Source organism: Mirounga leonina, unplaced genomic scaffold (assembly GCF_011800145.1).
Source record: "Mirounga leonina isolate KUSES-001 unplaced genomic scaffold, KU_Mleo_1.0 Mir_173, whole genome shotgun sequence".
NCBI lineage: Eukaryota > Metazoa > Chordata > Mammalia > Carnivora > Phocidae > Mirounga > Mirounga leonina.
This window is the reverse complement of record NW_023270447.1, coordinates 63,197,007-63,224,854: the sequence shown is the minus strand read 5'-3', so window position 1 is coordinate 63,224,854 and position 27,848 is coordinate 63,197,007. Positions and strand designations below refer to the sequence as shown.

Genomic DNA, 27,848 nt, shown 5'->3' with positions numbered 1-27,848 from the left:
ATAAATACAGGAGGAGTCTAGAAGCAGCACCAGGAGATAAAAATGCAGAATAATGGGACTCAGTATTAGGAAGGCATCTCTAATAGTGATTGCCATCTAACAGTATTTGTGACTACCTTTTGAAGTGGGTACATAACTGACTTAGCACTGGAGCTGTTCAAGGAGGACCCAGGTGGTCTCCTGTAGAAGGATCTCCTGCATTCAGTGAGGGATTAGACTCAGTGACTTCTAAGGTTCTTTCTACCTCTTGATTTCTCAATTTAAAATTCCTTGGTGTAGTATTTACTTTTATTCTCTAATCAATCTCAGAAAAGTTTCAATTTGCTTTGTCTCAAACATTTAAAAAGCTTAACTTCTGCTTTTTTCAAGTACATGAATGTGGACAGTGTCTCTTTTTGTAAAAGGAAACAGCATTCTTGTAAGACAGACCGGATGGAAAGGAACTTCTCTTGCAGAACATCCTGAGAGCAGAGGTTGATTGAGTAAGCCCTTATTTTGATCTGATGGTTCCTTAAAATGTTTGCACATACACAAATTAAAAGTTACTGTTTATTGTTATTTTAGAAAAGGGAACTAAGTGAATTTTCTTTTGTAGAGATGAAAATAGGTGAATGTACCTCTCAGCAGCCTTACTTAATTTTTCCAAGATGGCCCTGGTGTTTGTGTGTATTCTTTGTAGTGAATCAGGGGGTGAAGGGACATGATGATTGGAACTGAGGTAACTATCATTGAGAATTGTTCTTCACATAATCACTGCTTCTTCATCACTTTGACTCCCAAATTTTGTGTTGGAGTTAACGACGGGCCAAGTCAAATAACCTCTGTTTTCAAACCAGAGTTTGTTGATTTAGCTTCTTCCTCAAGTGTCTATCACATTCAGACCAGTTTTCAGTGCCAGTTACAGGCTCCAGACACTGAATTTGATTCAGTTCTTTAGGTTCATCAAAACCTAACATCTTCATAAATTGATTATCTCATGCTGCATTTTCAGAGCCATTGAACGTCAAGCAGGAAGGGACCCCCCCCACCACCACCAATTACCTACAAATCAGCTAGTAGAACTGTGGCATAGAAGTGACCTTGGGGCTCGTGGTTTGCCCATCCACTGTGCAGGGATCATGTCTCTGCAATCCCTGAGAGATACTCATCCAGCCTCTGCTTCAACACCTGTACTCACTGGATTCTACCATTTCTGGATAGGCTGCATTTGTTTTCGCACAGCCTTGATTGTTACAAATTTCTTCCCCAGACTGTGCTAAAATTAACTTCTACTCACTGGTGCTACTTCTGCCTTTGGAGCCTCACCAAAGTAACCTATTCCCTTTTCTGTGTGGTAGCTTCACCATTAAGGTGTTTGAAAACATCTCCCTTCATTTTGCAAAACAGGAAAAAAATTATATATAATTTTATCTTATTGAGGACTTCATTTAACAAATATTAATTTTGGGTGTACTATTTGCAAGCATTGGGCTAAATATTTGGGATAAATGAAGAAGGAGTGTGGTCCTTGCCTTCTAGAGCTCACAGTCTATTTAGGGCAAAAGAGAATTGTAAGCAACTAGCTATAATAGGATATTAAATATTAGAAGAGCAAAGCATACAGTGACTATTAGCCATAAAAAAGGCCAAGATTTATTAGAGGGCCTCACAGAGGAGGGGACATTGGACTGGATTTTGAAGTTTGTGAAGCAGGATATAGGGAGAAAGCCATTCCAGGTAGGAAGAAAGGTGTAGGTAAACAGGTATGAGTACATGGCAGATTTCAGAATGATGATTTGCTCAGCATGAGTAAAGCACAAGTTGCTAGAGGGTTTTATATGTCGTGTTAAGGTGTTTCAGCCTCTCCTGCAGCCAATAAGAAGTCATGGATGGCTGTGTTGTTTTTCAAATATCTGTACTGTTTTTTCTCATTACAAAAGTAATAGAAATTCATTGCAAACAATTCAGTGAGTACATAAAAATATAGAGAAGAAAATAGATATTTCACAACTCTACTACCCAGAAATAATAGCTTTTAATATTTTATATATGTTCTTCTAGGCATTTTTTCTGTGCATATGTATATATTTAATCACACTCTTTAAAATGGAATTGTTCTGCATACTCTGTTTTTTTTTTTTTTTTAAAGATTTTATTTATTTATTTGAGAGAGAGAATGAGATAGAGAGAGCATGAGAGGGGGGAGGGTCAGAGGGAGAAGCAGACTTCCTGCCGAGCAGGGAGCCCGATGCGGGACTCGATCCCAGGACTCCAGGATCATGACCTGAGCTGAAGGCAGTCGCTTAACCAACTGAGCCACCCAGGCACCCTGCATATACTGTTTTAAAACTAGATTTTAAGGGGCGCCTGGGTGGCTCAGTCGTTAAGCGTCTGCCTTCGGCTTGGGTCATGATCCCAGGGTCCTGGGATCAAGCCCCGCATGGAGCCCCACATCAGGCTTCCTGCTCAGGGGGAAGCCTGCTTCTCCCTCTCCCACTCCCCCTGCTTGTATTCCCTCTCTCACTGTCTCTCTCTGTCAAATAAATAAATAAAATCTTTTAAAAAACAAAACAGGGGCGCCTGGGTGGCTCAGTCGTTAAGCGTCTACCTTAGGCTCAGGTCATGATCCCAGGGTCATGGGATCGAGCCCTGCATTGGGCTTCCTGTTCAGCGGAAAGCCTGCTTCTCCCTCTCCCACTCCCTCTGCTTGTGTTCCCTCTCTCCTGTGTCTCTCTCTGTCAAATAAATAAATAAAATCTTAAAAAAAACCCACTGGATTTTAAGATTAGTATAACATGGGGGCACCTGGCTGGCTCAATCAATGGAGCGTGCAGCTCTTGATCTGGGGGTTGTGGGTTCGAGCCTCATGTTGGGTGTTAGAGATTACTTAAAAATAAAATCTTTTAAAAAAAATAGTATAAGATGGAAATACTTATATATTAGAAAGTTACATTTATGTAATCTGTCGTTTCTAATTTTTATTAAATTATTCTTAATATATTAATGAATGTTCTTAATATAGTTGTGTTCTTGACCTGTTGTTTCCCTAATGAATTCTTACCTGTTCTTTCCCTGATGAATTGAATGGGTTGGGAGGGGGGAGGCAAAGGATTTACTTACTTTTTTTTTTTTTTTTTTTTTTTTTAGAATAACAAAAAATATTTTACTAAAACATAAGATTTACAGAAGTTTCCAGACAAGCCATACAAAATGGTCACAAGCTTTTTCTTGAAGGAAGGATTCTACACTTGACAGCAAAGTCACAATGTTATTAGTGAGGGCTGTGATGTTTGTTTAATGTTCCCATTTTGGTTCAAACAATCAAGCTTGTCCATCTACAGCGTCTAAATAAAGTTAGACTTGGCTAGAGAGCATATTCTAAAGAACTGGTTAGCTGCTTTTAACCAATGCAATTAGATCACCATAAAAAGGGGGAAAGGAGCCCATAAAATTAAAATAAAACTACCTCTCCCCCTCAAAAAAAGTAATAAAGAAAAACACCCACACCCCTGCAGCTAACCCTGACAACTACCTTCATTCACAGTGCTTTATACTCAAACCATGATGGGGGAAATGAATAAAAGCAGAGAAGGGCCACTGCTTTTAAACGTTTCACAACAATCCAGATGGTACTTCTAGCCTCTGTTCATGCTTTACAACAATGAATCAGGACAAGACATAGATTTGCTAATGTGCATTTAATCACCAAAGGACTGAAGATGTCTGGGCTTTTATTCTGTAATGTTTCTAAGACTGTGTCCATTAAATGCAAACAAAAAAGGAAGAAGTCTTGGCAGAACAGGAGAAGTGATGCACACTTGATGATCAGATCGATTTTATATATTATTCATGGCATATAGCCTAGTCCGTGCTCTAGCTGTTTCTATGGCTTGGGCTTCGTTGGTCTTCCACTGCTCCGCTACATTATTTGCTAATGGATCATCTGGATTGGGAGCACTTAACAAAGCCTGGATCGATAGCAGAACTGTGCGGATCTGTAGTGCTGGGGACCACTTATCTTTCAAAATATCTAAACATATTCTTTCCAACTTGTCTACATTAGGATGATAAATTTTGGTCATGAAACGTACTTTAGGGGCTGCCATCGGGTATTCTTCTGGTAGGAATAGTTCAAGCTTAAAAGTCCCTCCCTCAAAGGGGGAATCCTGGGGGTCAGCAATGACCACATGAAAATAACAGGCGTTGCTCTCATCTGGTTCTGCTTTAATGCCAGGAACTGGTTCTGCCAGCAAACGCTGGGTTTCCTTGATAATCCTGCGGGGCAGCCCAGCCATCTTGTCAGATCCCGAGTTCGGCCTCTGGTCTCGACTCTGGCTCCGCTCGCCTCACCAGGATTTACTCACTTTTAAATATTTACCTCTCTGAGGAACTGTGGTATGTATGCCCATATCTGCTGTCTGCTCTTGTGGCACTCATGGTTTAGTGGAAAAAATGTGTTAAACCATCACACAAATAAAAATATGATAAAGTGTGGTACGACTTAGGAAAAAGCAAATGGTAAATGAAAGTGTGTAACCTTTAAAAGGTCCTATCTTTTACTGATTTCCACCAAATTATGTACAGATCAAATGGTATGATATTTGAGATTTGCTTCAAAATGTTCCAAGGTTGGGAGAAAGGGAAAGTGTGGAAGTATAGCTGAAAAACCATTGATGCAGCTGAAAAACCATTGATGGCAGCATTTTTAATGTAGTTCTTTGGTTGTGGTAAGGAGCACGAGAATTTGCTAATTGCAGAGATTGATACTTGCAGAAGGTGATGGTTAATTATACTCTGCTTTTGTGCATTTGAAATTTTCTATAGTAAAATGCAAAAACCAGAAGAAAAGACGGAAGAGAGAATATCATCTAGTTTAGATTGGGGGGCCAAGGAAAGGTTCCTTTGAGGAAGAAACTTTATAGCTGAGACCTTTGATATAAATAGGAGTTGACCAGGCTACAGGTGGCGGATGGTGGTTGGGGAAAGAGCTTTTTAGGCAGTGGGTTCCGTGTGTACAAAGGCCAAAAGCCCTAAGTAAGGAACATGTTGGTGCTTTGAGGAAATGAAAGAAGACTGGTATGGAATTGGGAGGCTGGGGGAAGTGGGCATGGGCCAGATCACATAGACTTTGGAGACCATGTTAAGCATTTTGTTCTTTAATCCAACAGTGATAGTAGGAAGCCTTTCACAGAAAGGTTTTACACAGCTGAATGACAAGGTTGCTTGTGCTTCTCTAAGAGTTCAAGCTGGCTGTTTTGTGGAGAATGGTTTTGGTTTGGGGCTAGAGGGGAAGAGAACATAAAAGTAAAAATGGAGAGACATCAGAAAGATATTGCACTAGTCCAGGAGATCTGGAGACTTTGTATTAGAGAAATAGAGTTGCCGATGAAGAGAAGGGAAACTGAACTGAGAGAGATTTCAGCCTTGGTGATGGTGTAGATATGGAGGGTTGAGAGAGAAAGGTATACATTTCTGACTGATGCAGTTGAATGGGTGGAGGTGTAATTGACTAAGATCCTAAGAAGGATGGAGGAAGAGCAGGTTTTGTGGCAAGAGATTGAGAGCTTAGTTTGGAATATGCCATTCAGAAAATTCGTACCAGTTTACATTTTCTCATCTCTATATAAGACCTGTTTATATTCAGGGTTCTGATGTGTACAGATTTGAGTTTTAGAAAGATTATTCTGGTAGGAGGCTAGAAACCAGTTAGTCTGTGAGCTCTTTGAATCAGGGGATCTCATTTGTACTGTCTCTGCCTTTGTATCCCTAGTACCTAAGCAGGCAGAGTGTTTGACACATAGTAGGTACTCAGTAAATAATGTTCAAAGAATGAATGTTTATAGGTGAGATAGGTTTAAGTAGAGATTGATAGATTTGGGGAGTTTCCAGGGTAGATTCAACAGGGCTTGGATGTGAGATGGAAGGGATTTTTTTCTTCCTTGACCCTTCCTGTTGAAGATCTTTTCAACTGCTCCAGGATGCTGGCAAGTCTCAGTATGTGTAGCCATCGATGTATCAGTGTGTTTTCCCTTTGCTCAATATTTATTTGTTTGGAACTCCATAGGTTAGAGATCAACAAGCTGTAATTATTATAATAGTAGCTTCAAGCTGTCTGTAACTCTACTTTTTTTCTTTCTACTGACTTCTCAAGTCCAGAACCCTCTAAGACTAGCAGTCTGCTGGTGGGGGAAGTTATAGCAGCAAAGGAAATTTACAGCGGGGCAGCAACAGTTGGTATGTAGAAGCTGTCCAGTAGTTGAATGTAAATAAGATTTACTTACATGCTTTCCGTTTTACAAATGGAAACATAAGCCCTAGAGAGACTTGTCAGAACATATGCAACTACTCAGTGTAAGCCCAGATTTCCCTGATCCTGGGCTGGTACTTACCACAGTCAAATTCTTGACAGATCAACCAAATCCATAGACTTTTAAAATTTTCACTGATTGCTTACTGCAGAGTGGTTGTATGTTAGTTTTTTTACCATTACTTAATGCTTCTGGAACCTGCTCTTCGGCACCTGTGGAATATGCTCACTTAGTCATGACCTTGTTCTTGTGTTATGCTAATTACTACCAGTTTATATCGCTTCTCTATCCTGTTTGCTTTCAAAATAGTTGAGAATATTGCCTCTCAGAGTCTCCATTTTCAGCTTCGAAGGAGTATCTTTTGTATTTCCTCCTTCGTTGCCATGACCAATGTGTATTGAACAATTGTTTTTATCTTTGTAAGTTTACCAGATTTAAGTAGGCTGGCCTGTTGCAGCAATCCCAGGTACCGTGGAATCCAAGTATGTCAGGTTGACAGTTTGGGGCCTTTGTATGTGTCGTGAATACATGTGTGGGCACAAAGGCAGGGTGGGGGAATACAGCAGAGAAGGGGAATAGGTGGGGGTTAAATAGTATATTTTCAAGGAATATTTTCAGGGAGATAAAGGAATTTGCTTATAAAATTTCATGTTTTTTAGAAGATTTGAAATTGGATCCAGGGCAAATTTTTTCTTTCAGATGTTCAGTCAGTCAATTTTGGTTCTAACATTTTAAGACTGGAACTCCTATTCCTGTCTAAAAAGAAGCGTTCTGTGGTGTTGCATAGAGTGTTGGTATATGCATATTAATGAGTTAACTAGCCTTTACAGGGAAGATGATGAATGGGAAGTGGGTTCTGGAAATCTCATGCTATACCATGTTATTACATGTAGCTCTCTTCTATTATTATCCCTCTGTATTCTGTGAGGTACACATTTTATAGATGATGAAACTGAGGCTTATTAGCAAGTTTAAGTATCACTCTGAAGGTCACACAGCTAATTATTAATGGAGCTAACATTCAAACCTAAGCTTTTTCTGGCTGCAAAAATTGTACTTTTAATAACACCATTTTCCACATTTTCAGCCATATAAAGTAACTTTTGTCTTTTGTGTTTTCCTCTTACCCAGTTTCATAATCATTTATGGAGCGAGCATGTAGTTATTGACTAATCAATCTAGTGGCTTAAAACTAAAGGAGGCTGAGTGTCTGAGCTAGAACTATCACTATTTCACTGGGAAAAGGTTGTGGACAGATGTGGGAGGGGAGCAGAGGAGGCTCTCCGAATTTTCATGAAAATATTATTGCCTGCATTTTTGTACCGAGGCCTTGTTAGTGGCTCCAGAGTATCAGGTCTTGGTCTTGTATTCCTCAGAGGCAAAGGGACTTTACATACTCTGTAATGGGAGCTGGAGAAATTCCACAGCTGTGACAGTGGCTTAGATGATTGGGAATCACCTTCTGTGGACTTAGGGCCTGGAAGCAAATAGCGTAACATTCCATAGCTAACTTTTAGTTAAGTGTTGTGGCTTCTGATTGTGTTAGCAAACAAATATATTTTAACTATCTCGTTATGTGTTCTAGAATCTAGAGTAAAGAGAAAATGGTAAAGAAACATGAAATATTAGCTTTTGGTCCCATTTTTAATCCCATATAACTTAAATCTTACCTGTATTCCTTTATGAAAACTGTAGCCCGATGTAGACACACAACACCCTAAGAAACCTCATTCATATCTGTGGAAGGCCTTTCATTTTGTTTTTATATAGTTTCCCACTAGTGAAAGATGTGTGTTCATCATTTGCGTGTATCAAGTGTATGGCAGACCTGCTATGCAAATCCATTTAGAGATTTCAAGGGACTGAAGGTCTTTTTATTTTTTTATTTTTTTAATTTTTTTTTTAAAGATTTTTTATTTATTTATTTGAGAGAGAATGAGAGATAGCACGAGAGGGAAGAGGGTCAGAGGGAGAAGCAGACTCCCTGCTGAGCAGGGAGCCTGATGTGGGACTCGATCCTGGAACTCTAGGATCATGACCTGAGCTGAAGGCAGTCGCCCAACCAACTGAGCCACCCAGGCGCCCCTGAAGGTCTTTTTAGAAGATAAATCTGAGCCTATCAAGATAGTAGCAATCAGGAGTGAAATAAGTCAATCAGAGAAAGACATGTATCATATGACCTCACTAATATGAGGAATTCTTAATCTCAGGAAACAAAGGGTTGCTGGAGTGGGGGCAGGTGGGAGGGATGGGGTGCCTGGGTGATGGACACCTGGGAGGGTATGTGCTATGGTGAGCTCTGTGAATTGTGTAAGATTGTTGAATCACAGACCTGTACCTCTGAAACAAAGAATACATTATATGTTAAAAAAAAAAAAAAAAGAAGATAGCAGGAGGGAAAGAATGAAGGGGGGGAAATCGGAAGGGGAGACGAACCATGAGAGACTATGGACTCTGAAAAACAAACTGAGGGTTCTAGAGGGGAGGGGGGTGGGGGGATGGGTTGGCCTGGTGGTGGGTATTAAGGAGGGCACATTCTGCATGGAGCACTGGGTGTTATGCACAAACAATGAATCATGGAACACTATATCAAAAACTAATGATGTAATGTATGGTGATTAACATAACAATAAAAAAGATAGTAGCAATCAGAAGATACTGGGATAAAATTTCAGGCAGAGTACACCACCTGGTGGTTATAGGGAGCATTTGAGCTTTCTGTATTTACAGTATTTGCCATAATATCTGAATGATATTAAGAAAATTATGTTCTTATTAATAATAATCGTGAATTCAGATTTCTAAGAATAATTTTCTGCCATATGATTCTAGCATTGTTTCATTAAAATGGCTGTCAAAACCTGCAGACCAACCAAGTAATTGTGTCTGGCAGAATTGAAGTCTGGTACCCTTGGCTCTTCCAACATCTTGTTTATCTCTGTAAAAAATCATTTGGTGTCTTTTCACTATATTGCAACCTCTAACTTTGATATCATGCTTATTTTATGTGGTAAATTTCTGCCTAGTGCAATGATGGAGAAGGAAATATTAGTGATTTTTCAGTAATTTTTTTGGCAGGTATCATATAAAAACAAGTTGTTTTTTTCCTGTATAAAAACTATGAGAGGAGTTTGATGATTTTCCGGAGTGATTATTAGAATAAACAAAGTTGGCAAGGGATGGGAGATTATGTAACAGTTTTGTATTAAAATGTATACCTGAGATTTCTTTTTTATTGCAATAAGCATCTTTGTTATTTGACAGTCTTGAATCGAGATAATTCTGTAGTTGGGTAAACTAGGGACAGCTGCTCAAGGGGAGAGGATCCTATTAAGTTAATCAGGATGCATATTTTATAGGCCTGGTGGGGAGGGGAAGATAAAGTTTTAAATTTCAGGCTGAGACTTGGGCTGGCATGGCATGTCTGTATCTTTTTTCCTAGTAGGAAAACTGAATCCAGGCTCCACAGTCATTGAAAAGGTTCTTGAGAGAAGGCTATTCATGCAAGATACTAAATAGAATGTGACATGACTTTGCACTATTCTCCTGGGATTTTTTTTTATATAAGTAACAGTATTATAACATCTGCATTTTAGCAGTCACATTATCGGACACTGTAAAAAGCTGCTCCATACACACATGCCCACATACTGTATAACTCCACTTACATGAAATATTGAGAATTGGCAAATCTATAGAGACAGAGAGATTTGTGGTTGCCAGGGGACTGGTGGGGAGGAATTGAGAGGAAATGGGGAGTGCCCTTTAATGGGTTTGCAGTTTCTTTCTGGGGGGATGAAAATGTTTTGGAATTAAATAGTGGTAATGGTTGCACAACTGTGTGAATATACTAAAAAAACCATAGTACTGTACCCTTAAATTTAAGCTAAACTTAAATAAAAAAAAAAAGCGCTGATCCATGGAGAAGTGAACAAAACCACTGTTTTGTGAATGTGGTAACATTTCTCTCATTTATGTTCTAGCAGAAATGTTGTCTGATAATCTAAGTATTCCAGCTTGGGCCTTGAATGTTGTTTTAATTTGTATTTTATTGCCCTGTTCCTCACTTTCACAGGGCCACGATGGGCCTCCTGGAACATTGGTGTATTCATCTGCATTCGATGTGCTGGAATCCACAGGAATCTGGGGGTGCACATATCCAGGGTAAAATCAGTTAACCTCGACCAGTGGACTCAAGAACAGATTCAGGTACTTACATAGCCCAACAGTGAGTCAGCTGCTCCCGTATTTCCATGTAAGAGTAGTTCCATATGAATTTCAGTCATACTGGGCACAAAGGTGAAGATAAAGAAAAATTTAGTTGTGAAACACTTATGTCAGATTCTTATACCTTAATAGAGAAATTTTTACTCTTTCTATTTAAGATATAAGTTATTCTACCCATATGTTACCTCCTTCAGAACACAAAGTCTATGGTCTAGGACCCCATGGATATACCCCCAAGGTATAAAGGGGGATCTTTGGATTATTTTCTAAGGCCCCTGGCATGTGCAGATCTAACATTTGTAGTTTTATATAGTCATGCACGCACACACACACACACACAAATCCTCCAACTTAAAGAAATAATATTTTATCGCTAAAATATGTGTATGAATCTTGCTTGCTGTTAGGTTGGTGGGCTGGGAGTAAGACACTTAAGTTAGCGAGTCTAGCTGGCTTAAGATCTGCACCTCTATGTGGCTTCATTCTTCTCTATTCTCTTCCCACATCAAAACTTTTAAAAGTAATTAAAACTTTTTTTCTTTTTTGGGGGGGTTTCGGGGTGGGAAGAAAGGATCCAAAGAAAACAGTTGCTAAAGTTGGTGATGGAAATAAGAGGTTTTCTTAACCAGAAAAGGGCTTTAGAAATTACTTTAGACTGCTTTTATAGATTCACTAAAAGTCTAAAAGATTAGTTGTATTTTTCAGTTACACTTTACTGTATCTTATGAAGGAAATTACATGCCATGGAGGTATTTGGAAATTTGAAGATTTAAAAAATTTTGGGATTTGTCCCTCACAAGCATTAAGGAATCTGTTTCAAAGGCCTAATGGGAAACACATTTCTTCGTGATAAAGCTGAATAGATTAATTAATAGTATAAACTCAGAATTGTAGTTATTGCTCAATTATTGCCTGCCTGATTAGGTACTGATTATTGCCTATCAAGTAGACATTTTAATTGGTAGTTATGTGTCTTGGGCTTTCAAATGGAGTCTTGAGTTATTACTGAATTAAATATATCTTGTCAGACAAATTTTTCAATAAAAAGCACTAGGGGGTGGGGGGTGGGAAGGACAACTGTGGAGGCAAATGATTGGCAATAGAGTAGAGAGAATTGTGGACCGGAAATCAGAGTATGCACATAGATCTTGGTTCTGCCACTGTCAGGTTGGTTCTTCAATTGTAAAATGCTGCAGTTGGGCGAGAAGTTTTTCGAGTCTTTCCTCATCTGACATTCCATGTTTCCACATCTCTTTGATTGCAGTGCATGCAAGAGATGGGGAATGGAAAGGCAAACCGACTTTATGAAGCCTACCTTCCTGAGACTTTTCGGCGACCTCAAATAGACCCGTATCTTTTCTGGAGCAACTTAGAAGGCTAACTGGTATTTTTGTGTTTTGGGAGAGTCACACAAGACTCAAGCCCCTTGATCTGACCGGGCCATCTCTATGTGGTTTAGTCAGTCTTGCTTTTCTCTCTCCTGCCACCAACACATACAGAAAGCATATTTATACTTTCTAATATCGGAATGGTGCTGTCACATGGGGAAGACTCATTCAGGAATTAAGACTGCAGTGGTTCACTGTGAATTCTCCCATAAAGTGACATGTCTGATAGTTTTTCTATCTTTGAAAATATTGTGTGCTAAAAAGAATAGATTGCTGTATTGAATCAGCAAAACTACCATTCATTTTTAATGCCTTTTCTATGTCCTATGTGAAAGAATGAACTGTTATTGACCAGTTAATCAATAACTTTCTTCCCCCATCCCCTCAACAGGGGATAGCACCCTACTCACAAAACCAAACCCCCTAAAGGCAGTGCTTCTTAAAATATGGTTTTTAGACTGTCTTGTTAGAGTTAGCTTTTTGTTGGGTACTGGTGGAACCTGTTAAAATGCAGTTTTGGGGCCCTGCAGAAGAGACACTGATCAGAATCTGGTAGTGGGACTCAAGGGCTTATAGTTTTAAGGGGCACTCATGTGCCTTTGTTTAAGGTCTTTGACCCAAGGGCTTTAAAATAGATAATTGACTGCTTTACCTGTATTCTAGAAGAGCCACGGGTTCCTCTGATGTCAATATGAAGATTAATCCCATTTGCTGCTATCATTATCCTGAAGGAAAATCATAGGAAATGGTGATTCCCTGCAGTAACTGTGAAGGGAGCATTTTAAGGTTTTGGTCAGGGAAACTGCATGTGAAGAAACAGGAGCCATATGGAGAAACCAGGCAGGAGGGAGAGAGGAGAACAACATTCCGTTGAATACAGATTGGCCTTTTAGAGTCATACTGTGGGAAAGATTTGTTTGATTTATCCTTAATAAGCTTTTTGCAGAGCTGTCGAGGGATTTATTCGAGATAAATATGAGAAGAAGAAATACATGGACCGAAGTTTGGACATCAATGCCTTTAGGGTTGGTTATAAATCTTTCAAGCTTTGTTCAAAATGAGTAATTTGCTTATAAATCAGGCCAGGGAAGAATTTGAGAAGAGCTACTGAAATACTCCAAAATCATTTTTAAAAAGTAGAAAAAAGCCAGTTACTGAATCAAAGCCATGAGATATCATGGAGCAGACTTTTGTGTCAGGGACAGACAGGGCAAACCATCAGTGAGTTCTTTGCCTTGATCTGTATTTAGGTGCAAGTGATTCCCAGTTCCAAATTATTCTTCAAATGGACATGTTGGGCATACTGGATCAAGCAGTAATATGTGTGTGTATCTATTTATATAAATGTCTGTGTATATATGTATTTTTTTCTGTAAATGCAGTCAACAAAATTAATTAAATCACCAAAGTTTTCTTCAGTTTGACCAGTGTGTATTTCCAGTGTGTCAATGGACACAGTGGGACCCTGTTCCTGAGAAGGGTTTTAGAAAGAGACTACCAGGGGTGCCTGAGTGGCTCCGTCATTAAGCGTCTGCCTTTGGCTCAGGTCATGATCCCAGGGTCCTGGGATCAAGCCCCGCATCGGGCTCCCTGCTCAGCGGGGAGTCTGCTTCTCCCTCTCCCACTTCCCCAGCTTGTGTTCCTTCTCTCACTGTCTCTCTCTCTGTCAAATAAATAAATAAAATCTTAAAAAAAAAAAAAGAAAGAGACTACCAGTTGCCAAGCTCACTTTCCATCCTAGGCTTGTGGTTAGAATCTGAAATACAGTGTAACTAGGACAAGTATAACATACAGGAGGAAATACAAAAGGTTTCCGGAAGAAGAAAAGGCACCTGACTAATGACAACTAAAGAGGAACCAGTATGACAACCTAAAAAAGCCTTTGATAAATTCTATAGTAAACTTGCTTAGGAATAACTGACTATTTCTTTAGCTACAGAAGTATAGAGAGTATGGGATTCTCCAGCTCTAGCGTGAGTCCTATCTATCATCTATCTAGTTTTGTATTTTAACGGAGGATATACAGGGCTCTAAGTCCTTCCAGGTAATTTAAAGTCAAACTAATTGGAATCTGCTCCAGATTGATCTTTTGGGCTTGTGTGAAAAGGGGTATCAACTAGTAGGTGAGTTTCAATGTAGGCAAGTAAGTGCAAGGTACTACATTTAGTTAAGTAAAGATAATTTCTTCTCAACTTAGTGTGAAGGACTCTTACTTCATAGTCATCCAGAAAAGGGACTTGGAATTTGTCATAACTGTTCCACGAAAGAATCAACCCATTGTACAGCCACAGCTTGGATGGCATCATCAAAAAGAGTTTGGAACCAAAGCACACACATTTCCTTTGATTTATAGAAAATTGTAGTCTGTCTGCTTAGCTCTGTTCATTGTACCAAAAGATATGAAATCAGATGAGGTCAGAAAAGAGTATCTGAGATACTCCAGAAGATGGGGGAGGAGGGAAGAGTTGCCATGTGAAGATACTATTCATTCAGAATTATGTTGCTGGTGTACTGTACCAGGTAAACAGCCTGTTTTACTCACTGAATGTTTTCACTTAGGAAAGAAATACCTCCTGTTTACCAAAAAGCTATCCCAAGAATTTTTATTTGATGTACTTAGTTTTTAAAAATATTCTTGTGAAGATTTATATGCCAAGAATTAATATTTGGTAAGTGAAGACAGTTAATATCAAATTGAAAAAAAGTGGCTCTGTTAGAGTATTATTTTTAAATGGACAGATAAAGCATTTTTCACTTCAAGAAATAAAGTGTTCTGTATTAAAGCATTACATCATGTATGAAACAGACATAGTCACATGTGTTCTTTGTGATTATAATATCATATTACAGATAATATGAAAATTAAAGTGGAAAATCCATGCCTACCTTTATCATCTTTACCAGTGATGATCACCTTGGTGTGTAACCTCTTTTTTGTAGTTACTTTTAGGAGGCACAATTATAATAGTTATATAGATTGTCTACTATTTTCGTTCAATTTAGCATATCATGTATTTTTATGTTACTTATATAATGTTCATAACTTTTAATTGTTGCACCCTTCAGTGAGTTACTAGATCACAGTATATTTTACCATTCTCCTTCTGTGGAGAAGACAATATAGAAGACAAGAAAGGTTGTTTAAATTTTTCTTCAGCATAAATAATTCTGGGATGAACTTCTTGGTGCATAAGATTATATTTCCATATTTTGGATTATTTTCTTAAGATACATTACAAGATATGGTATTATTGAGGTCAAAGGGATTCAGTATTTGTCTCTTCCTACTTTTGCCAGTATACTTCCCAGAAGTTGTACTGTTTTATGCTGTCTTCTCAGCATTGTAGAAGAGAGCTAGTTTTACTCCATCCCTATCAACATTAGGTATTATTTTTGAGATCTTTCTCCCCTCAAAAAAGTATTTTTTTTTTAAAGATTTTATTTATTTATTTGACAGAGAGACACAGCAAGAGAGGGAACACAAGCAGGGGGAGTGGGAGAGGGAGAAGCAGGCTCCCCGCAGAGCAGGGAGCCCGATGCGGGACTCGATCCCAGGACCCTGGGATCACGACCTGAGCCGAAGGCAGTCGCTCAACCAACTTAGCCACCCAGGCGCCCCCAAAAAAGTATTTTAAATCTCACTTTTTGATCATTGGCAAGGCTGAATATTTTTTTGAATGTACTTCCTTTTATATGTCCGTGTTCTTAAGTTTACTCTGTGGTTCTGTTTTGCATTTAGATGTTCATTTGATGTTAAAAATGAGACCAATAACATTATAATCTATGAAAGTATTATGAAACTGCCTCTGGAAGTAACAAAAACTGAGACTTTCTAACCTTTTATTTTTGATGTGCTTTTTTATTTTATTCAGGCAACTCATTCAGGACACCCTAAAAGGGATACTTTAATCCTTTTACTCTTTTTTTTTTTTTGCCTTATTTCCTTAATTTTTTGTTTTCCTAATCTTTAAGCTTGAAATTACAGTTTATTTTCTGATTTTAAAAAAAGGAGATGAAGATTGAGAGGACTTATGATTGAATTTAAAATCACAGAGGATGTATGTCAAGATGAACACGAATTTATTTACTGGTGTACCAAGATGAGGGGGGACCCCTCAAAGGATGAGCAAGTTAAACTTGGGTCCCAAAGGGGCAGCCAACTGATGAAACGTTTTTAACTTCTGTAGGTAGCCTGGACTCACATTTCAGGAGTCATAGGTGAGTTAGAACAAGGAGGTACTTAATGAGATGTGAAAGATGCCTGTTACAGTATTGAGGCTAATGTGGAAGAGACCAGCTCTCATGCCCCGTACAAAGAAACCCCCAAGTTTGTCAGACTCCTGCATCAGATTCAGTAGGAACTTTTTCTGTTCTTTTTGCACATTTGGAATTAATAATTTGTCAAACTGTTAGTCACCATGGGGCCTGTGTTCTTTGTCTTGTTTTGTTAAATCATTATATAGAAAGAAAAAGATGACAAGTGGAAAAGAGGAAGTGAACCAGCTCCAGAGAAAAAAATGGAACCTGTTGTTTTTGAGAAAGTTAAAATGGTAAGTGGGAAAGTTTTTGCACTAGGTGGATGGCCTCGGATGTGTTTATACGCGGAGGGGAGGGGAAGGAGGCTTTCTAGTGGGTGGGGTGGGGTTGGTAGCATATTGCACCATTTTACCTGGGGCCAAAGGGTTCCACATTTAGATTAGATTGCCGGCTGCCATTTCTGATGCTTTCCCATTGCCTTGCTGTTGCCTGATCTGCTCCGTGATGCTTCTTTCTGGGGCCAGTTGGGGGTTTGGGAACTGCATCAGTCCCATCTGAGCAAGAGGCATGGTCCATGCCAGAATGCCGTGACTCTGTGACACCTCCTGAAGCAGATGCTACATGCATCCTCTCTCATTAGACGCTCTCTACCTCATTTTCCTGTTGCAGTTAAGAATAGTCCGAAGCCAGGCCATACTGATCTGTTTTAATCCTTCTGTATTCTTGCTTTGTCATCTTGAAGTAGACACCTTTCTTTTTTCACAGGACATTGTGGCTGTAGTAGTGGATACTCTAATATAAGAGCTTGGAATCTTGGGAGAGAGGACTTTTTACTATTTGCTTAAGAAAGCGTCTTTGATTATCATTCTGAATCGTACTGTCTGCAGAACCCAGTCATTAATGATACGGGCAGAGTGAATTAGGTAATCTTTAAACTGATCTCCCTTTTGGTATTAAAGTTTTTCTAATCACTGGGAGATTTGTTGGCTCTCGGCTCTTACACCACCAGACACCTATCTTTATTCTTAGCTTTTCCTGGGATCAAAACCTGCTGTTTTTGTTGGTTCTCCTGATCTGTGGTTGTCTTGGTTTCAGAAAGCCAAACAAGCACAGATGATATCTTTTTCACTTTAGGTTTGGTTAATGCACTTGTGTTTCCTGATGTGATTCTTTCGCCTGACACTTCCTGAGTTTTCTTTCTTTGGAACTCTGAGGAATACCACAAGAACACCTGTGGCTTTACAGTGATGAAGGAAAAAAAGCGTTCAAAAACACCTGCTTACTTCTTTCTTTAACATATTTTCACCTTAGCCACAGAAAAAAGAAGATCCACAGCTACCTCGGAAAAGCTCCCCGAAATCCTCAGCCCCTGTCATGGATTTGTTGGGCCTTGGTAAGAGTCAGACTTTTCCCACTTCCATAATCTTACACATTATGATGAATTCTCTGTCACCCTGGGAAGATAGGTAGTGATGGGATTCTTCAGTTTGTGTCTTCATCGCTAAGATTGTTCTCTCATGTTTTTCCTGTTGTTTTACATCTGAGCAGTCATTCTAAGAAGTGTTTACACTTTTCAGAGTGACAGTATAGCGTAGTGGTTTGGAGTCAGAGTCCCATCTCTGCCACTTACTATCTTTGTGACCCTGGTTACTTTACTTAACCTCTGAACATTGCTTTCCTAATCTGTCATAAGGATGATAACCATCTCTACTTCAAAAGTGTTGTTGGGAGGATTCAATGAGATCGTTCCTTTCAAGCTCTTTGCCCCTTGCCTGGCACAAACTAAGCATTCAGTAAATGTTAGCAAGTTTCACTAAACCAGCACCCAGGAGCCATGTCCCCATCTCTCTCATTTTTCAGGTGCATCCTGTTTCTGAGATGGCCTATTAACCTTGTGGTTATTTTTCTCCAAACCTTTAAAACTCTGAACTAGTGGTTCTGCCCCTTTCAGAAATAGAACCTATTCTTTATCTTTCGCAGATATCACAGCTGTACTTTGGTTTCAGTGCATTTCTGCTGATTTAGGTTATTGGCTATTTAGGTTTATAATTTCTATACCTTCCATTTATCTCTGAAAAAAAGAAATGAAAGCTACACAGCTTTCTGCCTCATATAGCCAGAAGGGAGCCAGCCAGCCCCTTTGCAAGGAGGTTGATATAGCCTTCAGGTCTGGGTTTCTGCTGCCCCATCCCAGATAGCTGGGCCACAGGCTTCTCCAGCATGCTCCTGGGAAGGTAAGGTGAAGCCTTTTTTGAGATGCCCCATCCAAGCTAAATGGTTTCTGAAGCCTAGATTTCCAGGTCCCTGATGGAGCATATAGGTTTTCTCTGTCTGCTTTGTGTTTAGAATAGAAGGAAGGCATGGGCTTAATGAGCAGTGCTACAGTTGAGCTTTGCTTTCTCTTTCCAGATGCTCCTGTGTCCTGCTCCATGGCAAACAGTAAGACTAGCAATACCCTAGAGAAGGATTTAGACCTTTTGGCTTCTGTTCCATCCCCCTCTTCTTCAGTTTCCAGAAAGGTGAGTCATGTGGGCGCCTTAGAATTAAAGAACATTCTGAAAAGAATAATTTTGATAATATGGAACCAGTTCATACTTCCTTGATGGAATTGGACTTTGGTTTTCTTAATTCTTGATTCTTCCCTTAACCCTGTCATCTCTGTTACAGCCTAGGATTACTATCATTCCATTTTGTCTCCTGCCCCCCAAAAAGTGGGTCCTTTGAGTGGGCTTCTGTTGAAGGTGTGTCACACTGTAAAGGATGGTACTTGTCAGCTCCCCAGCATGAGGGTTACTGCCAGAGAATTTGGAGGTGTGAAAGACTTGAAACTGTTAATGGCTACCATTTGTGGAATACCTGCTTATAACCAGGCACAGCGCTAGGTGATTTTGTATATCCATTTGCATATTTCTTTTATAACTGAAAATATTTACCACAGCCCTGCAAAATGGGTATTTTATAGATGAGGAAACATTAATTCAGAAAAGTTATGACTAGCCTCTCATTATGCAACTAGTAAATGGCTGTGCTGGGATCTAAACTCAGTTCTCTGTGACTGCGTCATTTGTAGATTTTTGTTTGTTTGTTTGTTTTTCACCAAATCACATTGTTCGACTGTAGAATAAAGAATGGTACCAGAGCTTAACTATCAGGTGTTTTCAATATTTGTGTGGTAGAAATGTCAGGAAGCTATTCACTTGCCCATGAATGTAGAAGCAGCAGAGAAATGAGGGCGGTCCTTACCAAGACCTCTGTGAGGACTGTTCCAATTCTCCCCTCTCCCCCTGCTCTCTTTGCCCTAAGGTTGTAGGTTCCATGCCAACTCCAGGGAGTGCTGGCTCTGTTCCTGAAAACCTGAACCTGTTTCCAGAGCCAGGGAGCAAATCAGAAGAAACAGGCAAGAAACAACTCTCTAAAGACTCCATCCTTTCGCTGTATGGATCCCAGACACCTCAAATGCCTGCCCAAGGTAGGTTTCATGGGGATGGTGGCATTATACTAGATAGAGACATGAGGACTTATGTGCAGGAATTATTTGTGTAATAGAGGGTAGTTGCTTTGGGGGCCCAGGACATTATACCCTAAACAGGCCTGAACATGACATTCTTTGTGAAGCTACAAAGTGTCAGGAGGTAGATATTAATGTAACTCAGAGCCATACTTTCGTGGGGTCTGGTGTCACACCTCTATGAAGTCTGACTCAAGGTCTGGACCTGGACCCTGAAAGGAAAGTGGCTAGGTCAGCAGTCCACTGGTAAGCCACTGCAAGTCTTGTAGGGAATCTAAGTGTTCTGCTATGTAAAAGAGCATTCTGAGTTGAGTAGAAATGCTACTGAGAAATTTTAGCCAGAAAGAAGTAGCCAGTGGGTTTGGACTGACTTGGTACACTTTCCTCTTAAATAGTTCTCTGTTTGTTTTCTTGGCAGCAATGTTCATGGCTCCAGCTCAGATGGCGTATCCCACAGCGTACCCCAGCTTCCCTGGGGTCACACCTCCTAACAGCATAATGGGGAGTATGATGCCCCCGCCAGTAGGCATGGTAGCTCAGCCAGGAGCTTCTGGCATGGTTGCCCCCATGGCCATGCCTGCAGGCTATATGGGTGGCATGCAGGCTTCAATGATGGGTGTGCCAAATGGAATGATGACCACCCAGCAGGCTGGCTACATGGCAGGCATGGCAGCTGTGCCGCAGACTATGTATGGGGTTCAGCCAGCTCAGCAGCTGCAGTGGAACCTTACTCAGGTAAGCTACCCCATTTTCCTTGGGACAAGAATTTTGAGCCTTCCTCAAGGCTGTCTCACATCATCACTCCCTTATCCTTTGAACCCTTATAACATAAAGGAGATAATGCAGAGACATTCTTAGGTTTGCCACCCTTCCCCACCCTTTTTTTTCCTAGAAGGTCTACCTAATGTCAGACTTTCTGAGGAGTTCTGGGTTACTGTAGAATGAGGGTAATTGCCTCAATCTAAATTTCTCCACACATTCCTGAAAACAAAAATTTAAAAAACCCTATAGAGGTAAATAAGGAATGCAAATAAAACCACTCATAACCCATGACTGCCACATCTAGTAGACAGAATACTGCAAACTTCAAATTACATGGCAGTAAACAACCAAATCCGGCAGAGCCAGCATAAGAGTGACTATGTGGAAAGAGGAGAGGGAGCAGGGCCTGGAGGTGACAGAACATAGATAAAATCACCCCCTGGAAAGAAGACCTACCCTGATTAGAGGCATGATGAGAAAAGGTCTGAGACTTAGCAATTAGAACTCTAATTATGTGGAGAATTGAAAATGAGGGGCTTGAAATACATGGGGTTAAAGGTGGTAGCTCTGGAAAAGCATTACTTCTAGGGTAATGGGGGTGACTTGGAAGCTTTTTTTTTTTTTAAGATTTTTTTTTATTTATTCATTTGAGACACAGAGATACAGAGAGAGAGAGTAGGGGGAGAAGCAGAGGAAGGGAAAGAAGCAGGCCCCCGGCTAAGCGGGGAGCCCAATGCAGGGCTCGATCCCAGGACCCTGGGATCATGACCTGAGCCGAAGGCAGACGCTTAACCATCTGAGCCACCCAGGCGCCCTGGGTGACTTGGAATCTTAAGCAGGCCCCATGCCCAGCCAGCGTGGAGCCTGACTCGGCTTGATCTCACGACCCTCATGACCTGAGCCAGAACTGAGAGCTGGATGCTTAATCGACTGAGCCACCCAGGCCTCCCCTATGGGGGTGACTTAGAAGGAAGAGGTGCTCTTTGGGGACCTGGTAGTGAAGGAAAAGTAAGAAATGAGAAGTGGAAAAAGGAATCACAAAATGAGAAGATAAACCATCCTCTCCCCTCCTTCCAAATAATTTCACTATACCAACAGAAGAGGGTGCTCTTGAACTAAGAAATCTAGTAAGCCTCCCGGAACTCTCACACCTGTTATTCCTGATTCGGAAAAATAAGGCACTACAAAATAAATAGAAAGTGGCAGGTGACATTTATACAAACTGCTATGAGAAGAAAATAGAAAATGAAAATCAAAACATATCAAGAAATGAAAATTCTCCCTCCCAAAACATCCATGAACAGAAGAAAACTGTTACACAAGCCACCAACGTGAATGAAATGTCCTTTAACACTTGAAGATGAAACAGCTTGAATCAGAAATTTAAAAACTTAGAACCAAAATGGACAAAAAACTGGAAGTTATGAAATGAAACTTTATTGAATTCAGGAAAGAAATTGAAGAAAGACACAATTATCTTAGAAATAAAGTCTGAATTACAAGTTAGCCAAAGGAGAATAGATTCAACTGAAAATATATTTGCCATTGAAGAAAGGTATGACACAGGTCAGAGAATGGAAACTAAATATAGGAAGCAAGAAAATAAATCCAAGAGAAGGTAATGTAGAAATTAAGCAAAGAAGGCCTAACATAAATATATTTGGAGACTCCAAAGAAGAAAAAATAAATAGTGGAGCAGAATTAATATATTTAAATCTATAATACAAGAAAATATCCTATAAATAAAAGACTTCAATATAATATTGAAGGAGCCCACTGTGTATGGAAAAGCTGACCCAGAATGGTCAACTCTAACATATATCCCAGTAAACTTTTAGATTTTATGGAACAAGAAAAATTCTCAGGGCTCCAACCCTCTTTTTACCTCCCATCCCCCCAGATCTGCCATTTTTTAAAGAAAAAAAGAACACTCAGCTTGACATTAGACTTCTAACAGCAACGTTAAAAAAAAAAAAAAAGCAATGGGAGTAGTATTTTCAAGATACTCACATACATGTGAGACAAGTATTTTACAGCCAGACAAGCTATCCTTTAAGGATTGAGACTGTTTAAAAAATCTTAAATATGCAAGAAATCAGAGAATATCATACTTACAAGTCTTTCCTGTGGAATGTACCAGAAGATAAGCTTTATCCATCTAAGAAATGAGTGGGGACATTTTGGCAAAAGGACTGATGGTGAATAAATGTTTAATTGAGAATCTAAGACTAAAACTAAGGTAATGACAAGGATAGAAAAACATATGTTTTACTCAGAACAAACAATGGTAACAGGAGGAGAAGATAAAAAAAGAGGAGGAGAAGGTAAAAAGGAGGAGGTAGGATAAATTGATGGTTGCATAGGAAATAGGTGGAAGTTAAAGGGTGTAATAAGCTGACACGCCAAATGGTAGAAGCTTGAGTACAGAATAAAGGAAGCAAAAGACAGAAATTATTAGTATAAAGGTAACCACTAGAACAAAAAATGAAGCTTTATAAATACCAAAGGAGTACTTTACAACAAAATGGAATACATAGACTATGAAGTACAGCAAATATAACAAACACAGTAAAAATGTAACATGATAGAATTAAGACCAAACATCAGTCATATCAACAGGTAGCTCTTCTATGAAAAGAAAAAGATGTTTAAATTGGCTTACAAAGCAATGCCTAATTTTATACTAGATACAAAAAAATCCACTGAAACAAAGTGATTTAAAGTCTGAACACAAAGATGGGCAAAGAGTCGGAGTGGCATGTGTGCGTGCCCACACGTATGCGTGCACACGCTGTCTTTCTCAGGTTTGGGTGACAATGTTCACCTGCTGTATAAAAACTATGTTCATGTTTCCCTTTCTCTGTAGTCTGGAAGAGTTTATATAGGTCTTTGGAGATTGGGTAGAATTCCCACGTGCAATTGTGCAGGCCTTTTGCTTTTTTATGTAGTAATTCTTTGATAGCGTTCTCTCTTTGTTCTATGAAAGTCAGCTTTGGAAAACTCTGTTTACCTAGATTAGCTAATTTATCAGGAGTTTCAAATTCATTTATCAAAGGTTAAGCCAAGCAGTCTGTCTCATGATTTTTTAAAGTTTCCTGTTTCAATGGTTATTTCTCCCTTGTCATGTCTTGTTTTGTATGTTTGTGGTTTCCTTCCCCCTTGCCCTTTCTATTAGGTTAACTAGTGGTCTATTTTGTTAATTATACATATACATATATAAAAAACCCACAGGATTTTGTTTTATTTATTCTACATTTTTTCTTTGCTTGTTTTTGACCTCAATTTCTGGTTTATCTTTATTATTTCCTTTTATATCTGCCTTTTGACTTACTCTGATCTTCTTTTTCTAGCTTTCATAGTTGGGATTTTAATTTGCTATTTTCAGTCCTTCATGTTTATTTGTATAAGTAATGAAGTGCTATGAAACTGGTGAGAACATGTCAAAAGGACACATGAGCCAACTTCTGGAGGCTCCCACTGTCCAAATATGGGACAAGTTGAACATCAATAGGAATGACACTGATGGATTATAACACTAAAGGAAATGAATCCCATGAGTCCATAGTGATACATTTTTTGAAATGGGTGTAGGAAAGAGGGAGGGAAAGCTTTCTTTACAGAAGAATGGCAACTGGTAATTGTAGAAAGAACAGGATATTCACATATTCTCTAAGAAAGACCCTTTAGATTACTTACTAATTACAATAAAAAAAACCAAACGAACCATGGTGGATACTACCCGTGGTAGCGGGTGCTCAAATGTAAGATTACCGGGCGCCTGGTTGGCTCAGTTTGTTAAGCGACTGCCTTCGGCTCAGGTCATGATCCTGGAGTCCCGGGATCGAGTCCCGTATCGGGCTCCCTGTTCGGCGGGGAGTCTGCTTCTCCCTCTGACCCTCCCCCCCTCATGCTCTCTCTCTCATTTTCTCTCTCTCTCTCTCTCAAATAAATAAATAAAATCTTTAAAAAAAAAATGTAAGATTACCAACAATGGGACAAATGAACATCACGTGCTTCCTGGTATCTTGTACTGAGAAGGACACGATATCACTTCATGTTTAACTTGGATCCAATCATGAGAAAATGTGAGATAAATCCAAATGGAAGGATTTTCTGCAAAATAACTGGACTGGATTCCAAAAACAATATCAGGAAAGAAAAAGTGGTGGGGAAACTTTTCTGTATTAAAGGAGACTAAGGAGATATGAAAATGAAATGTAACCTATATTAGAGTATTGTATTCATATTAAATTTCTTGTATTGTTGGTCCAGGAAAGTGTTCTTTCTTCTGAGATGCCTCCTGACTTACTAAAAGGTGAAATGTCAGGACATCTGCAGTTTTCAGGGTGCATCAAACATGTACACATATGTATGTATGAAGGTCCCATACAAGATATATAGATCTCAGAGAAAAAATGGGGCAAGCTGTTAACAGTTGTGAATTTAAGGAAGGATACATGGGTTCCATTATATTTTTCTTTCAACTTTTCTATAAGCTTGAGGTTTTCTTTTAAAAAGTTGGTGGGCAGGACGCCTGGGTGGCTCAGTCGGTTGAGCATCTGCCTTCGGCTCGGGTCATGATCCCAGGGTCCTGGGATCAAGTCCCGTATCAGGCTCCTTGCTCAGCCAGGGAGCCTGCTTCTCCCTCTCCTTGTGTCCCCTCTCTCACTGTGTCTCTCTCTGTCAAATAAATAAATAAAATCTTAAAAAGGAAGTTGGTGGGAGGGCGCCTGGGTGGCTCAGTTGGTTAAGCGACTGCCTTCGGCTCAGGTCATGGTCCTGGAGTCCCGGGATCGAGTCCCGCATCGGGCTCCCTGCTCAGCAGGGAGTCTGCTTCTCCCTCTGACCTTCCTCCCTCTCATGCTCTCTGTCTCTCATTCTCTCTCTCTCAAATAAATAAATAAAATTAAAAAAAAAAAAGAAGTTGGTGGGAGAAAAATAGCCCTTCTCCTCAAGAAAAAGAACTTACACAGAAATGTCCCGGGCTTGGGAAATTTAAGGCATTTTTCTTGATAAATAGTTTCCTCTCTTCACTGCTAGAGGCCAGTCTTTCAGTCTCATTCATAAAGAGGCCCCAGCTCCACCCAGACCTTATTCTACTGGTTCTTTTCTCCCAGCAACTTCCCCTCTCACACACCGAAGACCCATTGGTCTTTTTTCTCTTTTTCTTTTTTTTTGCCTTCCTTTGTTCATTCCAAACAGTCCAGTTTCTTTTTCCTTTTCTCTCGGCTTGAGCATGCACAACCACTTTCAGTGGCACTGACAGTAATAACTCTGCTGGACATAAGACAGGAGCGCTGCTCTGGGGGCTCGTCTGCATACTCTCGGGGCTGGCAAGTTAACAATAGGCCCCTTCTTTTTAGGATGAGAGACTAGAAAGGAAAAAGAATAACGTCTCATGCTGCTTTGATGTTGACTAGCTCCAGGACTCCTTTCCCTCCCTGAGCATTAGTCTCTGTCAACACCCCCCTTCTGAGAAGTCCTTCATTTACGTGGTCTGGAACCCTCAAAATGATCTATTAAGGTTCAGGGCAGATCTGTACCATAACAGTTTCCCTTTGTCCTATTCAACCCCTCCCCACAGACGGAAGGACTCCTCCCCTGCCTTTTTGCAGTAATTGGCTGCATGCCCACAGCCTGGTCTGAAAGTCTCCTCTCTCCCTTTCAGATGACCCAGCAGATGGCTGGGATGAACTTCTGTGGAGCCCATGGCGTGCTGAGCTATGGACAGTCGATGAGCGGCGGAAATGGACAGGCAGCAAATCAGACTCTCAGCCCTCAGATGTGGAAGTAAAAACAAAATACCTGTATGGCTACCACTCTCATCAACCCTCTCTCTCCCAGTTTTCCTCTTTCCCGAACTCCCCCATCCCATCCCTTTTTCCTACCTCTCTGTTTGGTTTAGAAATTGCTCAATCTGTTGTTTGGGGTTTGGCATTCTGCCCAGCCCAGCCACTTCCTGGACACGCAGACCTCTCTGTTGCTCTATGTTGTACGTGTCCCTTAGCCATCCCGACTTCCTCTGCAGCCTCAACCCGTCCTCTCCTGGTACCAGCACCTTAGGAATTGTTGGCAGAAGGCACTTAAACTGGGAGAAAGGTGCACACCTTTGAGTACCTTTCCCCTGAGGTTAAACCTCCTATCAGACTCTCAGAAAGGTCTGGACGTGTTGTCTTTTAGGCAAAGGGGGGAGGGTTCAGAGGTACTTCTGTATGTGTTGCTAAGCTATTTCTACATGTTTAAATTTTTGGTTGAAGAGGGAGACATTGTGCTCCCATAATTTATGGGAATGAAGAAAGTACTGAAATCAAATTAAATACTCCTTGGGTCTTAGATCAGGTTGGCCCTAGCCCTGGGCTGAGGCAAACCCCCTCCTGTGAGAATGAGCAAAAATATTACTCTACTTTGCCCTGAAATGCTTTCTGGACCTGAGGCTTCAGGACTCATGGCTTCAGTCAGCTTTTATTAGCACCAAAGACTTTACAAAGGTCCTGCACAAGAACACACACCCTGCCCCACCTCCATCCTACCTGCAGTGGGATCTGGCTCTATGGCTGGAGGACCAGCCCCTCCAGTGGGAATGCACAGCTTAATGTGTGTACTGCTTGTGTGTGTGTGTGTGTGTGTTTCACCTCCCACTCTTTCCCCATCTGCTCTGGGTGTTTTGTTTTTGTTTTAGGTTTACACAGAGAGGAGTTAATTTATCAACAGCCTAAAACTGTTGCCATTTTTTCATATGGTTAAAAAAAAATTGCAATCTCATGCATAGCTCCCTCCCCCCCCCCCAATCTGCCAATCACTCTTTCATGCCTGTGTATCCCAGGCTGCTCTGTTTCCCCACCTTCTCCAGGTGTGTGAGGCAGAGAGCCTGGACAGCTTTCCTGTCAGTCATTGTTCACCCTACCTGAAAATTAAAATGAGAAAACTTTGCTTAAAAGATTTCACCTGTGGGAACCACAATTCCTGGTTGCCTTTCTCCTGTGTATGTGTAAATTCCTTAATAAATATTGCAGGGAAGGACCCTTTGCTTGGCTGTTACTGTGTATCACTCATGGAGGAGGTTGAGTTGCATCTTGGTTTTCTGCTTTCCAGGAGCAGTTCACCCACTTCCTGTGTTTTAAAAAATTTTGTACTGGGGATGCCCAAGGACCAGGACCAGGCTCAGGCAGTGAGAGGGGGGCCCCTGTCCTTTGTCCAGTTGTGAGCTGAGGGAAGTGTGGATATCTGCTCCTGCTAGAGCCACAGAACATCGAAACTAGAAGTCCTTTTCTCCTCCACCAGATAGAGAAGCTGAGACCTGCCTCCCTCCCTCCCTCCCTCCCTTCTTTCCTTTGAGTACATCTTTTAAATACTTCCAGAGGTAAATGAGAGGATAGCGCAGTGGTGAAGAAAGTAAGCTCTGGATCAGGCTGCCAGTAT

General features: G+C 40.3%; 2 protein-coding genes across 5 annotated transcripts in view; one reads left to right on the top strand and one right to left on the bottom strand.

Annotated features, from left to right (window-relative positions):
* SMAP2 (small ArfGAP2) overlaps window positions 1–27,449 on the top strand; it is a 48,293-nt gene extending 20,844 nt beyond the window's left edge. For 3 of the 4 annotated variants that reach the window (XM_035018910.1, XM_035018909.1, XM_035018908.1), the window contains 9 exons: window positions 10,363–10,496; window positions 11,779–11,864; window positions 12,849–12,927; window positions 16,366–16,452; window positions 17,471–17,552; window positions 18,569–18,678; window positions 19,463–19,628; window positions 20,086–20,402; window positions 26,098–26,545. In XM_035018910.1, the coding sequence (XP_034874801.1) occupies window positions 11,782–11,864; window positions 12,849–12,927; window positions 16,366–16,452; window positions 17,471–17,552; window positions 18,569–18,678; window positions 19,463–19,628; window positions 20,086–20,402; window positions 26,098–26,223 (1,050 nt within the window). In that variant the 5' untranslated portion in view covers window positions 10,363–10,496; window positions 11,779–11,781 and the 3' untranslated portion in view covers window positions 26,224–26,545. Of the gene's footprint in view, window positions 1–10,362; window positions 10,497–11,778; window positions 11,865–12,848; window positions 12,928–16,365; window positions 16,453–17,470; window positions 17,553–18,568; window positions 18,679–19,462; window positions 19,629–20,085; window positions 20,403–26,097 lie in introns of all 4 variants that reach the window. The other variant, XM_035018907.1, reaches the window with a different exon arrangement.
* Window positions 3,100–4,323, bottom strand: LOC118019570 (ubiquitin-conjugating enzyme E2 N-like). Its single transcript, XM_035018911.1, has one exon. It carries the CDS (start codon window positions 4,272–4,274, stop codon window positions 3,816–3,818), a length of 459 nt encoding a protein of 152 aa, XP_034874802.1. The 5' UTR covers window positions 4,275–4,323; the 3' UTR covers window positions 3,100–3,815.
* Window positions 27,450–27,848: the final 399 nt, after the last annotated feature.